Genomic DNA, 15,946 nt, shown 5'->3' on the forward strand with positions numbered 1-15,946 from the left:
AACTATATCATAGGTTTGAAAGAACACGCTCCAGGATTTAAAAAAAAAATTGATTTGATTTGAGTAACGATTTAAAAGTGTAAGTACTAACTTGCATCTTGTTCTTAGTAGTAGTTACTCCACTGAAATTGCAAAATGTCAACGCATGAAACAAGAGGAGTTTTTCCTGTTCGTTTTAAGTTTGGGACAAATATTAGTTCTCTCAAGAACATTGGCCAAGTTTATAAATACCGGTCCGATCCTTATATAACGATGTCTTCGTTATTTCTTAATAAAAAAAAAGGCATATTATTGAAATATAAAAGACAGATGACGTACAGTATTAGAATAGAAATTCTGATAAGATTCCTCAATGCTAGCTTGACACTGCTTTCATACGGCTTTCAAAAACTCATAAAATAAGTAACGATCCGGATTTTAAGTATCAAAGATGGCTGCGTCCATGTGCAACTGCACACGGCGAGTGCTTGCAACAAGTGTTAGGTTGTGTTATAGGTACGTTATTCTACTGCAGATGTACAAAGGTGGTCTGTAGAGCTAAAGTGTGGCATTGGTTAGATTTGTCAGTGTTTGTTGGAAAGCATAACCTGAAACACGTATTTTGCGCGGCCGGTTCTCTTAGCCAGTCTCCACTAATCTTGTCAATGTCAATGATGTCAGCATCATAGGCACTAATTGCCAACCATTCAGGTCGTAACAAAAGTGCAATGTACTTGTCTCAGACTTCCGACTCTGGCTCTTACACAGATGTCGCGTATCGCTTACATCCTTAAGGTTAGTTATGTATTGATGGGTACGTTACAATCAAATATATCTATAGTTCTAGCTAAACGTCGTGTTGCCTTGGCAGGAACACGACGTTTAGCTTGCTGAACTAATATATCTATAGACATACCCTTACCAGTCAAGCACCCTGTACTATTATCAGGGTTATATATATATCGTTCGGATAATTCATGATCCTTAGGATGTTCACCACCTGCAGATAAAACACCCTTCTTTAATCCGTGGGATTGGTTGTGACATGTGAAGTAGGGCCAACTACCTCTTTTAGTTTTATTGAATAAATCCAACACAATTAGAGGAAACTACCTTATTTCAAGTTTTTTGTTATTGTGGAAAAAATGGTTACAAGCTGCAATCAGATTCTGATGACTTGGTAAACCTTGCCTAAGAAGGATGCGTAGTTGTTTGGTTATGATGATATTTTGCAGATGTTATGCAAATTTGTAGCTTATCTGGAGCTCTTGTGTATGCATTGTACTGATTGACTCATTAAAATGGTATGATTTAATTTTGATGTGTGATGTTTCGATACAGAGAATTTGTACTGTATCTTTCAGGTCGTGCACAGTATCCACACAGTCTACACTGAAGGAGACGTCAGACTCAAAACAAGGTTATTGATGCTGGAGAAAGGATTTATGTTCTGTACATCAAAGTATTGATATAACACTCTCTTAACATGGATAGTTGTAATGTAGATTTGCATTTGATGGGTCTCAAAGTGTTATGGTCATAAAATGTCTGCCTCTGGTAATGGGATTTGAACCACAAACCTGGTCCAAGGCAGACGTTTTGACCCCAGGTACATGCCTTTTACTGAGGGGTAGTATGTAGCAGATCTTGGAGTCATACCACAGATGACCATGATGACATTTTTACCAAGCCAGCTTGCTGACAGGTTAACCTCTTTGGTCTTCATGGGATTGGGAACATTTAACATAATCATAATGTTGCCATGGTTACAAGAACGTGCATGGTTTCATGTTCAGCTGTCCAGTCAATTTTGATAATTATCGTTAGTAAAGTGATGTTGACCTTTCGTACAATGGGAATAAAATTCATTGTCACAGCTTAATCATTTCCTAAACTATGAAAATAATCCTTTTTTCTAATGTGTTTATTTCACCTTTTTTCAGCAGATATTATTATACCAAAGAAGAAGAAAAGGTAAGTTCTAAGAATCATTTGTTCTACTCAGTACTCCATGTTGATTGTATAATGGTGAATGGCTGGCTAAATAGATCGATTGTTGGAAATATCGTCAAATGGTTCGTCAATAATTTAGGAAACGTAGCAGATACTCACCACAGCAATGGTGTACGGTCTTAGAATCATTTACAGACGTATTTATCTGAAAAAGTATTGTTTTATTGTTCATTGACCTGTTTACACAAGAGTAGCAATGTTGTTATGCATATATGAAACGAAACACAAGATTACTGATACTCCATTAAATTCCATTCAGTACTCTAAATGTACTCCAAGTTTTCCCAGTACTCCTATATTGAAAAAATAAGGAGTACATACTCCTGATGTTGAAAAATCATCTGGAGCCCTGAAACGTGTAGATGTGAGATTGAATTAATCCACTTCACATCATCAATCAAGTGCCAGGTTCTATCTCAAAAGAAACAAAACAGTATAATATTTGACTTAAAACAAACTCCCTTTAATAACTGTAAATCCAAAATTTAATTTTGGACATTCTTCAGAGATTTGGCCTAAAGTAGACCAGACAGCCAGGCAATACAGAAATCAGAGTGCTGTAAGGAATTCTCCTTGCACGGCTGTATTGCTAGTGTAAGATGTAGTGCCTGTATAATAAGATGATGTTTCTGTTGTTTCCAGGGATTCTTTGTCTATACTTCAAGCATTGGCATCAACTGTTGGAAAGGTAGGGAAACGTGGCAGACTTTTTCTGAAGTTTATGTGATTATGGGTGTAACAGTGGTTATTAAAATGCCTGACATTTCTGGATACTGGGGTATAACATCACATGATGTCACATGTTTTGCCCACGGGACTGGCAATCTCCTTGTCACCTCGGACTGGAGCATTCACTCTTTGCCTGTCAAGACGTAAATATCTTGTTATTACATCCTATCTTCTGTGGTTCCTTCGATGACATCCATACATAAGAAAGATGTAACTGTATAGTGGATGTGCTGAGTCTGTGTTTATGTCAGTCAGAGGTGGTGGATTTGCTGTTTGGAGTTGCCTCCCTTATGCATGACAGGAACCTCTGATTGTGTATGTGTTTGACTTCACCGAATCTATGTGTCTGTGTTTAACTCAGTCAGAGGTGGTGGATTTACTGTTCAGAGTTGCATCCTTTAGGCATGACTGGAAGCTCTGATTGTTTATTGGTTTGACTTCATTTGTGGGTTTCACCAAAGTGGTGAATGCCTGAGACCTACTTTAGTTCCATATGCTGTGATATAACTATAACTATGTGAAACCCAACACACATGTTTGCTGTTGATGTTACACTGATATGTATTTACTTTGCTTGCAGGATGAAACAGCTCCCAAATACATGTTCATGGACGACCCCTTCCTCATCCCTTATTCCTATTCTGCCAAGGTAGGTATTCCATATACGTAAATGGTTTATCACTAGGAGGGAAGGTTGTTGTTCAATCCCTGCAGCATCATGCCAAGAGACCAAGAACTACCAAGATGCTACTTGCTTAGTTGGGCCAGTGTCAGAGTGGGTGTTAAAGTCAAACTGTATCGTGTTATATCTGTAAGCGTACAATACAATTCTGGCTTTTGTGTTGATTTCGTTTGAAATTTGTGCTGTACACCCAGCACTAAAACAGTATACACAGCAGGATTAGATGCATAGTTGTTATCCTTCATGACAAGGTATACTCCTCAAGGAGCTGAGAGTTAAAATTATGTGGACATTTATCCAATGACTTGGGTAATGTTACTGATATCTTTGGCCATGCACAGAGTGTATGGAGGAAAGTGCAATGTAAGCATGCTATGTTACTATATACTACCAGCAGCCATATGAGGAAAAATATCTCGAAAGTGATGTTCAGACAATTTCACTTCACGCCAAATTTTGCCTTTTTACTAACATTTACTGATAGTATTGCGTATATGCTTTGAAATGTGTTGTGCACACTCCTGCACACCCCAGGTGCATGCGTACATACCTTGAAACTTTTTGCCTGTATGTTTTTAACATGTGGAAATTTGACAACATCTGCATGTATTTCATCTCAGTAATGTGTTTCAGAGGAATTTTGCCTTGTCCAAAGCATCTGGACGGAAAGCAGCTCGATTCATGGTGGACAAGTATCCTGCCTACTTCCGAGACAGCCCTGCTGACCCGCCCATCGAGGTAGTGTGTTTATTTCCAAACTGTCATTTTCATTGAGTAAAGGGAGATATTTAGCAAGATAATTCAATGAAATCTGATTTTCAAGAACCATGAAAATGCAGTTTTGCAGGCTCTTTCTATGCCAGGATCTGTTTAACCTTGTTAACTGTGTTGTGCCGTTTCATTAAAATCAGAACTTCAACACCAGTATGTCATCTCGCAAATCCTCCATAAGAACTTTCTAATCTGCATTTCAGTGTGTACACCTTTCATTCTTGGTATGTTAAAGTAATTGTCACATTTCTCTTCACCAGGCATTAATGCCCAAGTCAAACAAGTACAAGTATCGCTATGTCAATGAGCTGGCCTTGAATGAAAGGATTGAGAAGAGACGAGTGACAGATGCAGTTGATGTTTATAAAAGTCTAAAGAAAGAAGGTAGGTTGCCAATGCATTCACTTCATGTCACCTATCCATATTGTGTTCACTTCATTTCACCTGATAATAGTACATGCATCTCATGCCACCTATTCATAGTGTATGCTTCTCGTGTTACATATCCATAGTTTATGCATTTCATGTCATCTATTCATTATTCATAAATGTTAACACCCGTGAAGGTCCGGGTTGGAATGAACCTTCAGTAACCCATGCTTGTCGTAAGAGGCGACTAACTGGATTGGGTGGTCAGGCTCGCTGGCTTGGTTGACACATGTCATCGGTTCCCATTTGCGCAGATCGTACTCATGCTGTTGATCACTGGTTTGTCTGGTCCAGACTTGGTTATTTCCAGACCACCGCCATATAGCTGGAATATTGCTGAGTGCGGCGTTAAACTAAACTCACTCACTCACTCATAAATGTTATCAGTAGGTTTAGTATCCAACTTGCTCACTTAATTACATGATGCCACATGAGTACAATGTGTCAAGTCCACTTCTGGTGTCAGCCTGCCGTGACATTTCTGCTGGAATATTGCTAAAAGCAGCGTAAAACCATACCCACTCACTGACTTAATAGTGTTAGTGTAGTGATCAACTAAGACCACATTAACATATTATACTGTGATCTGTATGAGTTGGTGTTACTCACTCACTCACTCACTCACTCACTCACTCACTCACTCACTCACTCACTCACTCACTCACTCACTCACTCACTCACTCACTCACTCACTCACTCACTCACTCACTCACTCACTCACTCACTCACTCACTCACTCACTCACTCACTCACTCACTCACTCACTCACTCACTCACTCACTCACTCACTCACTCACTCACTCACTCACTCACTCACTCACTCACTCACTCACTCACTCACTCACTCACTCACTCACTCACTCACTCACTCACTCACTCACTCACTCACTCACTCACTCACTCACTCACTCACTGCTGCAGGTACTGAGATCAGTGCCGACACACATCAACGCCTCCTGGATCTGCTGTGTGTCTACAACAGTGACGATCCTCCGGACCAGTTGCTGCCTGAAGAATTCGAGTTTCGACAAGATATAGGAAAAGATTCACCCAGGGGTCCATCAAAGTCATGGAAGTACGTCCTTATATAGATCATGTAAAGATCACGTCACATTTGTCAATTGTCAACTCAATGTATATCACGTGTTGACTGTCAGTCATTGGGAGCTAGTGGTTCAAGCCGAGAGATCAGGGTTCGATTCCCCGCATGGGTACAATCTGTAAAACCCATTTCTGGTGTCCCCTGCTGTGGTACTGCTGGAATAATGCTAAAAGTGGCATACAACTATAAATCACTCACTCACTCACTCACTGTCCCAACATACATCATGAGGTTTTTCCCACCTTGCGTTAGTTGAAGAGTGAGGTGCGGATTAGTGGTACTGTTATTTTGACAACTACAGTGGAAACCTGATAAATAAAATTTCAAGGAACTCGCCAAAATTGTTTACTTATCAGGTATTTTACTTATCCAAACTGATCAAAACCTGCAAATGACAACCATATGCATATATATGTATACAAAAGAATAACAGACAACATTTGTAAGTAATATGACATGTTTTATTCCATAAAATTTCATTGAGTTAAGCCAGGGAGCTGGAGACTGACACGTGCCCCTCATATCAGATTATGTGGTGATCGTTAATTTAGTTATCCAGTCTCTTTTGTTAAGTAATTTACTTCCAGGGACCGTGAGAAGACATTTAGTTAAGCGGTATTGTTTACTTATCCGAGTTTAGTTAACCGGACTCTAATAGTGATAAATAATGAAGAAATTTGCCGGGACCAAAGAATAGTGTTTACTTATCCGGTCTGTTTAGTTAAGCGGTCTTTACTTAGGCGGTTTCCACTGTACTTGTGTGAAGATAACAGTGAAGATTAGTGGTGTATGATTGCAGCCGAATACAGGATTAATGGCACTGGTGTAACAGAGGCAGTGTCCTTAGAATTATTAACAAAGATAGCTGTTGTTCCTGTTTGTACACAAATGGCAATCGTTGTGTTTATCCTTGGAAAACATTTGTATTTTAAGTAACTCTATACAGTCTTTGAGTGGCATTTAGAAGTGATACACATGAAGGGAGGATTTTTGTATGTCATCTTGTGTAACAAGATGAACACACTCTTATTACTGAATATTGACATCCGTTAAACTTTCCCCCTTCAACTCAGTACAGTTTCTGCAGCTGCAGACTTTAACCTTCATACGTAATGTTCATGATGATAATGGCAACAATGATGATGATGATGATGATGATGATGATGATGATAGATTCCATGCCAAATATTGGTAATGACAATGATCACAATGACGATGATGCTTCTGCTGCTGATGATGGAGGTGACGACAATGATGATGATGATGATACATTCCATGCCAATATTGGTTATGACAATGATGATCACAATGACGATGATGCTTCTGCTGATGATGATGGAGGCGACGACAATGATGATGATGATGATGATGATGATGATGGTACATTCCATTTTAATATTCATCCACAGCAAAAATGGCATGGCACAGCTTGTGTTTGATGATATGGAAGTGAAGACGCCAGAAGCTTACAAGAGCATGATCAGAGGGCTGTCCAAAGTAAGTCTTATGAGTAATAACACCATTGGAGTTTGTGTTTGTTGTACATGGTGACTTGCTGGTTTGCTTGTTCGTTGTTTAATGCCACACTTAGCACTTGGCGGCAGTCTGTAAATAATTGAGTCTGGACCAGACAATCCAGTGATCAACAGCATGAGCATTGATATGCTGTGGGGATACAATGACTGATATCTTGGTGACTTGTGAAAATCTGGGTAAGAATTGTTCTACAGCAACCATTGCTTGAGGATTGGGTGGTCACTCACTGACCTGGCTGATGCGTGTCAGTGTACCCCAGTGGAATGATCCTCATGATATCAGTCACTGGATTGTCTGGTCCAGACATATTACTTTCAAACTTATTTATGTATCCCACCACAAAACTCATGTGAGCAAAAACAGGACACAATCATAACATCGTGCAAGCACCAATTAATACTGCAATCAAGACAATCGAAGATACTTCCTTTTGAGACACACATGCGAGTATGTTGTTACGTTGCAGTTTTACAAGTCAAGAAAGTGCATCAGTTGTTGTCTTGATATAACAAGCATAACAATGAGAACTTCTATACAGTTTAATTTGATATTCCATGTTTTTATGAATGTCGATTAGCCTTTATGTTTATATGTTTGTTGTGTTTACAGTACAGAGGCCATGAAAAAGCATTCGAGTACTATGAAGAGATGGTGGCTGCAGACATGCCACGTATGTAGAACCTTACATCATGTTAATGTGTTTGAAGGTTTTTCACTCACCCATAGTTTGATGCGACATTGTAAAACTAATGCTATTTGCTGCAATCTGATTAGCTGGCAATGTTTACTAATCTGTCTCTATTTGTGGATTTCAGTGGATACACCAACCTACAATGCCATCATCTACAGTTCGGTGTTTACAGACAACTCCTCCAGCGAAATACGCTGGCAACATCTCCTGGTGAGTTCTCTCTTCACATGAACCTGTGAAGATCTGGGTTAGAATTGATCTTCAGTAACCCATACTTGTCGTAAGAGGCGATAATGGTATCGGGTGGTCAGGCTCACTGATTTGGTTGACATATGTCATCATATCCCAAATTACGTAGAATAATGTTCATGATGTTGATCACTCGATTGTCTGGTCCAGACGCGATTATTTTCTGACCACCACCATGTAGCTGCAACATAGCTGCGTGTCGTGTTAAACAGCAAACAAAAATACCCAGCATTTTCCATGTGATTATCAAAACACTGGGCCAGGATTGCCTGTATGTAGAAACAATGGCTGATATGTATTGCTACCTGACAGTAGTTGCTGATACATGTTTTGTTTCTTCTTCCTGAGGCAAGGGAGGTAACTCCCTGTAAACATCCAGTTTCTACATTTGCCGAAGTAGGCTGGAATTTCGTGGCATAGACATAGTGCCACCAATAGTTATGTCTCTTGTATGTTCCTCATTGGAGCAATTAGGTTCTACCTCTGACACAAATTCAAGACTATCTGATCAGTAACATTGATTTGAGAAGGTAAGGATTTTATCATGATAGTTAGATGTAGACCCAGCACCAGATGGCCATGTTCACAGTGTATTCGAATATTTCTGGCGTCTGTTGGGATGAAGCAAGTAATGGAATGAAGATTGATGCACCTGGTTTCAGTGCCTGCTTGGGGAGATGAGTCTGCGAGGACTCCGGCCCGACCTGGAGACGTTCAACCAGGCGTTCCTGTGTTTAATGCGGATGAGGAAGAACACCAACCAGGAGCGGGCGTTCCACATGTTGTCTGAGATGAGGAAGTGTGGGATCGGTGAGTCTTCCTTGGTAATATGGTCTACTGTGAGGAAGGGTGGGATCGGTGAGTCTTCCTTGGTAACATGGTCTACTGTGAGGAAGTGTGGGATTGGTGAGTCTTCCTTGGTAATATGGTCTACTTTGAGGAAGGGTGGGATCGGTGAGTCTTCCTTGGTAACATGGTCTACTGTGAGGAAGTGTGGGATTGGTGAGTCTTCCTTGGTAATATGGTCTACTGTGAGGAAGGGTGGGATCGGTGAGTCTTCCTTGGTTATATGGTCTACTGTGAGGAAGTGTGGGATCGGTGAGTCTTCCGTGGTAATATGGTCTACTGTGAGGAAGTGTGGGATCGGTGAGTCTTCCTTGGTAATATGGTCTACTGTGAGGAAGTGTGGGATTGATGAGTCTTCCTTGGTAATATGGTCTACTGTGGGGAAGTGTGGGATTGGTGAGTCTTCCTTGGTAGTATGGTCTACTGTGAGGAAGTGTGGGATTGGTGAGTCTTCCTTGGTAATATGGTCTACTGTGAGGAAGTGTTGGATCGGTGAGTCTTCCTTGGTAATATGGTCTACTGTGAGGAAGTGTGGGATTGGTGAGTCTTCCTTGGTAGTATGGTCTACTGTGAGGAAGTGTGGGATTGGTGAGTCTTCCTTGGTAATATGGTCTACTGTGAGGAAGTGTAGGATCGGTGAGTCTTCCTTGGTAATATGGTCTACTGTGAGGAAGGGTGGGATCGGTGAGTCTTCCTTGGTAACATGGTCTACTGTGAGGAAGTGTGGGATTGGTGAGTCTTCCTTGGTAGTATGGTCTACTGTGAGGAAGTGTGGGATTGGTGAGTCTTCCATGGTAGTATGGTCTACTGTGAGGAAGTGTGGGATTGGTGAGTCTTCCTTGGTAATATGGTCTACTGTGAGGAAGTGTGGGATCGGTGAGTCTTCCTTGGAACTATGGTCTATTGAGAGGAAGTGTAGGATCGGTGAGTCTTCCTTGGTAATATGGTCTATTGAGAGGAAGTGTAGGATCGGTGAGTCTTCCTTGGTAGTATGGTCTACTGTGAGGAAGTGTAGGATCGGTGAGTCTTCCTTGGTAGTATGGTCTGTTGAGAGGAAGTGTAGGATCGGTGAGTCTTCCTTGGTAATATGGTCTACTGTGAGGAAGTGTTGGATTGGTGAGTCTTCCTTGGTAGTATGGTCTACTGTGAGGAAGTGTAGGATCGGTGAGTCTTCCTTGGTAGTATGGTCTACTGTGAGGAAGTGTGGGATCGGTGAGTCTTCCTTGGTAGTATGGTCTACTGTGAGGAAGTGTGATTGGTGAGTCTTCCATGGTAGTATGGTCTACTGTGAGGAAGTGTGGGATCGGTGAGTCTTCCTTGGTAATATGGTCTACTGTGAGGAAGTGTAGGATCGGTGAGTCTTCCTTGGTAGTATGGTCTGTTGAGAGGAAGTGTAGGATCGTTGAGTCTTCCTTGGAACTATGGTCTACTGTAATAATATCTTCTACTGTGGTAATATTTTCTACTGTAGTAATATGGTCTACTATAGTAATATGGTCTACTATGGTAATATGGTCTATTGTGGTAATATGGTCTACTGTGGTAATATGGTCTACTATGGTCATATGGTCTACTGTAGTAATATGGTGTACCGTAGTCATATGGTTTACTGTAGTCATATGGTCTACTGTAGTCATATGGTCTACTGTGGTAATATGGTCTACTGTGGTAATGTCGTCTACTGTGGTAATATGGTCTACTGTGGTAATATGGTGTACTGTGGTCATATGGTCTACTATAGTAATATGGTCTACTGTGGTAATATGATCTTCTGTGGTCATATGGTCTACTATGGTAATATGGTCTACTGTAGTAATATGGTCTATTTTGGTAATATGGTGTACTGTGGTAATATGGTATACTGTGGTAATATGGTCTACTATAGTAATATGGACTTCTGTGGTCATATGGTCTAGAATGGTAATATGGTCTACTGTAGTAATATGGTCTATTGAGGTAATATGGTCTACTGCGGTAATATGGTCTACTGTGGTAATATGGTCTATTGTGGTAATATGGTCTACTGTAGTAATATGGTCTACTGTAGTAATATGGTCTAATGTGGTAATATGGTCTACTGTGGTGATATGGTCTACTGTGGTAATATGGTCTACTGTGGTAATATGGTCTACTGTGGTAATGTGGTCTATTGTGGTAATATGGTCTAATGTGGTATTAGGTCTACTGCAGTAATATGGTCTATTGTGGTCATATGGTCTACCGTGGTCATATGGTCTAATGTGGTATTAGGTCTACTGCAGTAATATGGTCTACTGTTGTTACTACACTTTTTACATGTGTTTCTGGACTATGACCTGTTTTGTATGTTTCAGAGCCAAGTTTGTCAATTTGGTCGAGATTGTTGAGCATTGTATACTTTGAAGATGGTAAGTGTAGAGTTATCTAACTTGTAGCCATAGTAACATTTAAAGCTGGCCCTTTCTAAGGCAAGCATTTTGCAGTACATAGGGGCGTCCTGTGTATGTCCCAGTTACCCCAGATTATGTTAAGTGAAATAATGCAAAAATGATGATTGAGCTCCACATTTTTGCCTTTATTTTTTTATTTTGACCTTCCAAATCTAAGGGTTAGTAAAACGTCCATAATCCTTATAAAATGTACAAGTTTTATTTTCTGTTAAGTGTTAATGAATCTACTTCCAGCTGTGCAGTCACCTCTACTTGGCACCATCATTGAGTATCTGGAGGAAAATGGAGTCACCTGCCGGCACCCAGAGGATGGTAAGATCTTTACATCTTTTTCTCATCTTTGTGGTTGGGAACAGTCGGTTCCGTTGTTGAAATCACGAAAATGTTCACCAGTAAAGATCCGGGTTAAAATTGGTCTTCAGCAAGCCATGCTTGTTGTAAGAGGCGACTAACGGGATCAGTTTGTCAGTCTCGCTGGCTTCATTGACACATGTCTTAGTAACCCAGTTGCATAGATCGATCCCAGAGCTCCAGATAAGATTTAGCTAATGTGGGTACTGTACCCACTGTATTTTTTTGGAGTGGGTATTATGAATGTTGAGTGGGTATTTCATTTTCCGTTACCCACTGCTTTCAAATATGTGCGTATTTCAGTCATTTTACACACCTAAATATTGTGTCATTGAGCACGTTTACTAAGCAGGTATGTTCTGCCTTATGTCATACAAAATCAAAACCAACTTAAATATAAGGGAAATGATTTCATAAAATATCACTCATCCTATACTGACAGTACAACACTTGTCCTATACTAACAGTGCAACTTGATAGCAATCGATGTCTTTTTCATTACACAAGCGATTTTTATAAGTATATTCCGTACGCATTTGTGTTAAACTCTTTGCGTATCTAACAGTTTAAATGCGTAATTGGTACGCAACAATTATTTTTCAATGCGTAATTGGAAATTTTCTATGCGTATTTTACCCGGATACGCAGCTTATCTGGGCCTCTGCGATCCCATGCATTTAATCACAAGATTGTCTGGTCAATACTTGATTATTTACAGGTGTCTCCATATAGCTGGAATATTGGTGCATCGTATCCTAATTGTGTAGATCGATGCTCATGCTGTTGATCACTTAATTGACTGGTCCAGACTTGATAATTTACAGACCGCCGCCATGTAGCTGGAATGTTGCTGAGTGCGGCTGTAAACAACAAACAAATAAAACCTAACTGAAACACATCCGTATTACTGTGGGCCTCTTTGTTGATTGTTCTTGGGTGAATTGTAACATATGCTTTGTTCTCTTTTGCTCCAGGAGAGTTCTTCAAATCAGCAATGGCCAAGGTAAGCTTTAATACGTTTAAACTGATTTTCTTTCTTTTTTCACATTTCATCAAAATGTGGGGAGGTGGGATAGCCAAGTGGTTAAAGTGTTCGCTTGTCACGACAAAGGTCCAGGTTCTATTTCCCCCGTGGGTACAATGTGTGAAGCCCATTTCTGGGGTCTCCCACCGTGATATTGCTGGAATATTGCTAAAAGCAGCATAAACCAAACCAAAACTCGCTCACTCACTCACTCACTCACTCACTCACTCCATGCCTTCTAATGGACTGCTCAATTTTCTAATAATAGAATAGGTAATTCATGTGTTGGATTATTGTACTAAACAATGTCACTTATTTCACATTGTTAACAGGGTCAGGTGGTCAGGCTCTCTGACATGGTTCACACATGTCATCATATCCCAATTGCGTAGATCAATGCTCATGCTGTTGATCACTGGATTGTCTGATCCAAACTCGATTATTTACAGAACACTGCCATATAGCTATAAAATTGCTGAGTGTGGCATAGAAATAAACACACTAAATCATGTTGTTAACAGTTATTTTTGTATTAATGACCAAATAATCAGTCTATGAGAGAGTGAGTTTAGTTACACTGTTTTAGCAATATTCCACCAACATCACGGTGGGGGACACCAGAAATGGGCTTCACACATTGTACCCAGGTGGGGAATTGAACCCGGGTCTTCAGCATCTTCTTTACCATGAGGCTATCCCACCGCTCCAATCAATCTATGTAGTTGTTCTTATTGATGATATATGTATACGAATTGGGAGATACACAGTCTTTAGGTTTATACTGCCATAAGTGTACAAAGGTATTGAATTCTTAATTGACAACAACAAACATTGAAGTCAATTCTTAATTTACAACAAAACAGTGAGATTTGAATTTATATCTCACTTTTTTCTCAAAGCCAAGAGCATGTCTTGAGAATGTTGCATCTGTTGTCCTTCCAGTGTTTCATCTGTCAGAAGGATCCAGAGTTGGCAAAACGTTTACACAAATTGTTCAACACCGACGGAACTTCACTGTCATGTCTGACCTTCACACTGAGTCACTCTACTAGTAAGTACACGACCTTGAAACTGAGTGCATGACCTTCACTCCGAGTATTTGACCTTCACACAGTGTCTCTGCTAGTAAGTACACTACCTTGAAACTGAGTGCATGACCTTCACACTGAGTACATGACCTTCACACAGTGTCTCTACTAGTATTAAAACATTGTTCACAGCCTTGTAGGGGGCAACTCTTAAATGGAGATTATTTCCAGGAAAGGAATAAATGAAGTCCTGTTTCTCATGTTTCATTCTGAATTAATCATGAATTTCACTGAACATAACATATCATTCCACAATTTTGCAATAATGAAGAAATTTGCATGAAGCAGAGACTGTAATCTCTGTACTAAACATCCTGGTTAAGGTGATGCTTATTTAAACCTTGCGCAAACTATGTTTGTCGTCATTCATCAAGCGGGAGGCCTGTTTTGTACTGACTTAGTTTGAACATCAAGGAAAATATGACGTTTTTGACCAAAGTGACAATGTAAAGTATTTCCATCTACAATGATGTCGCTGGTAGGAAGTTTGTACTTAATATAACAAAGTGCAGAGTGTCATCTAAAACTTGGTCTTAGTAGGGGATGTTCACAAAGACTACACTCACATGAATGTCATTAAAACTGTGACATTTGGTAAAGAATATTTGAAACCCTATTTAGGCAGCCAGTAATTTGCAATAATGGACACGTAAGAGATTGGGGTCGAAAGTTTCAATCAAAGGGAGACAATCCAGTCACTGAGTTTCATCATTTGTTTCCAGCAACTTCTTCTTCCGAACTCTGTGTTTGATGGACAACATTGACACCGTCATGGACTACTACACCAGCATCGTTCCTTCTGTAGGTTACCATGGTTACAGTGTAATATAACTAACATTCCCTGTTCACTGTTAACTTTGCTTGATAAACGGGAGAGTAGATTGTCGACAGCTTGTGGTAATTCTGGGTTAGATTCGTCTCCAGAACTTTATTACTGTTAAATACTGAGTAGACTGGCTTGTTAGTTGGTTGCCATTGTAACCCAACAGTGTGGAATAGTGCTCATCATATCAATCACTGGTTTATCTGCTCAGATTTGATTATTTACAAGTTGCAGTCGTATAGCTGGAATAGTGAGGCAACAAACAAAATGGAAATGATTGTTTTTAAAACTTCACAATGTTATTGCTTGAGGTACTTAGGAACACTGAAGTATGTCTTCCAGTCCAAAATTGAGAAGAATGTGTTATATCAAAATCACTGTACATATTTTTGCTTCTGATTCTAGCAATGGACACCCCATTTTGCCGTAATTCAGGAGATCATGAGAGCAATAGATCTACACAAAGGTTTCCGACATCTTCCCCAGATCTGGGCAGGTGAGCTCCATCACTGAAGATGATTTGTAGAGTGTGTTTCTGTATCATAAGCTTGTGTTAGGTGAGCCATTGGCAAGCATTAAACAGTAATGAATATAGGTTATATAGTCTAATCCCTGGGGTGGTGGGGTAGCCTAGTGGTTAAAGCGTTGGCTCATCACCCTGAAGACCCGGGTTCAATTCCCCACATGGGTACAATGTGTGAAGTCCATTTCTGGTGTCCCCCGCTGTGATGTTGCTGGAATATTGCTGGAATATTGCTAAAAGCGGCGTTTAACCATACCCGCTCACTCTAATCCCTTCGGCACACCGGTATCCTGTGATTTGGGGTCTTATGGTGGTTTGTGCCAGTTATGTTTGAAGGTTGCCTGTACCATACATGTGGGTTCTACAACATGGTGAACATCTAAAACCTATGTCCCTTCAGGCTTTCCTCATACATCAAGCTAACTTGCCATGATAGTAAAGGAATATTGTTCAAAGCAGGGTTAAACCCAATTGACTGACTGATTGACTGACTCACTGAGTGACTCCAAAATAGTACTGAATTTTTCTTCATCATTCAATCCTTATACAGTGTAGAACGTTCACCCAAATACACACTCTGTCAAACCTACTCCCAGCATGCTCCTGTGTGACCTTAACATCATTTCACCCCTCACCCCTGGTGACAGGATGTGTATCAGCATCATTCATTGTTCATATTTG

At 40.2% G+C, this 15,946-nt stretch overlaps 1 protein-coding gene across 2 annotated transcripts; it reads left to right on the top strand.

Moving 5' to 3' along the window:
* Nucleotides 1–414: 414 nt before the first annotated feature.
* Nucleotides 415–15,238, top strand: LOC124262219 (pentatricopeptide repeat domain-containing protein 3, mitochondrial-like). 2 transcript variants are annotated; one of them, XM_046696688.1, is made up of 18 exons: nucleotides 415–495; nucleotides 1,344–1,399; nucleotides 1,923–1,953; nucleotides 2,635–2,680; nucleotides 3,302–3,370; nucleotides 4,037–4,141; nucleotides 4,435–4,558; nucleotides 5,525–5,678; nucleotides 7,115–7,202; nucleotides 7,851–7,911; nucleotides 8,057–8,142; nucleotides 8,844–8,991; nucleotides 11,361–11,414; nucleotides 11,691–11,768; nucleotides 12,782–12,810; nucleotides 13,774–13,882; nucleotides 14,642–14,720; nucleotides 15,148–15,238. In XM_046696688.1, exons 1-17 carry the CDS (start codon nucleotides 431–433, stop codon nucleotides 14,668–14,670), a joined length of 1,332 nt encoding a protein of 443 aa, XP_046552644.1. In that variant the 5' UTR covers nucleotides 415–430; the 3' UTR covers nucleotides 14,671–14,720; nucleotides 15,148–15,238. The 2 variants fall into 2 exon arrangements, with proteins under 2 accessions (XP_046552644.1, XP_046552645.1); XM_046696689.1 differs by having other exon boundaries at nucleotides 1,926–1,953.
* Nucleotides 15,239–15,946: the final 708 nt, after the last annotated feature.

The sequence above is a fragment of the Haliotis rubra genome, unplaced genomic scaffold (genome assembly GCF_003918875.1).
Source record: "Haliotis rubra isolate DU_JTF1 unplaced genomic scaffold, ASM391887v1 Scf828, whole genome shotgun sequence".
NCBI lineage: Eukaryota > Metazoa > Mollusca > Gastropoda > Lepetellida > Haliotidae > Haliotis > Haliotis rubra.

What these genes read in the sequence shown, in the direction of transcription:
- LOC124262219 (XM_046696688.1), top strand. Translation starts at nt 431, where the DNA reads ATGGCTGCGTCCATGTGCAACTGCACACGGCGAGTGCTTGCAACAAGT. An exon ending in AGTGTTAGGTTGTGTTATAG is followed by an intron (nt 496 to 1,343) that starts GTACGTTATTCT and finishes TGTATCTTTCAG; the next exon opens with GTCGTGCACAGTATCCACAC. An exon ending in GGTGGCTGCAGACATGCCAC is followed by an intron (nt 7,912 to 8,056) that starts GTATGTAGAACC and finishes TGTGGATTTCAG; the next exon opens with TGGATACACCAACCTACAAT.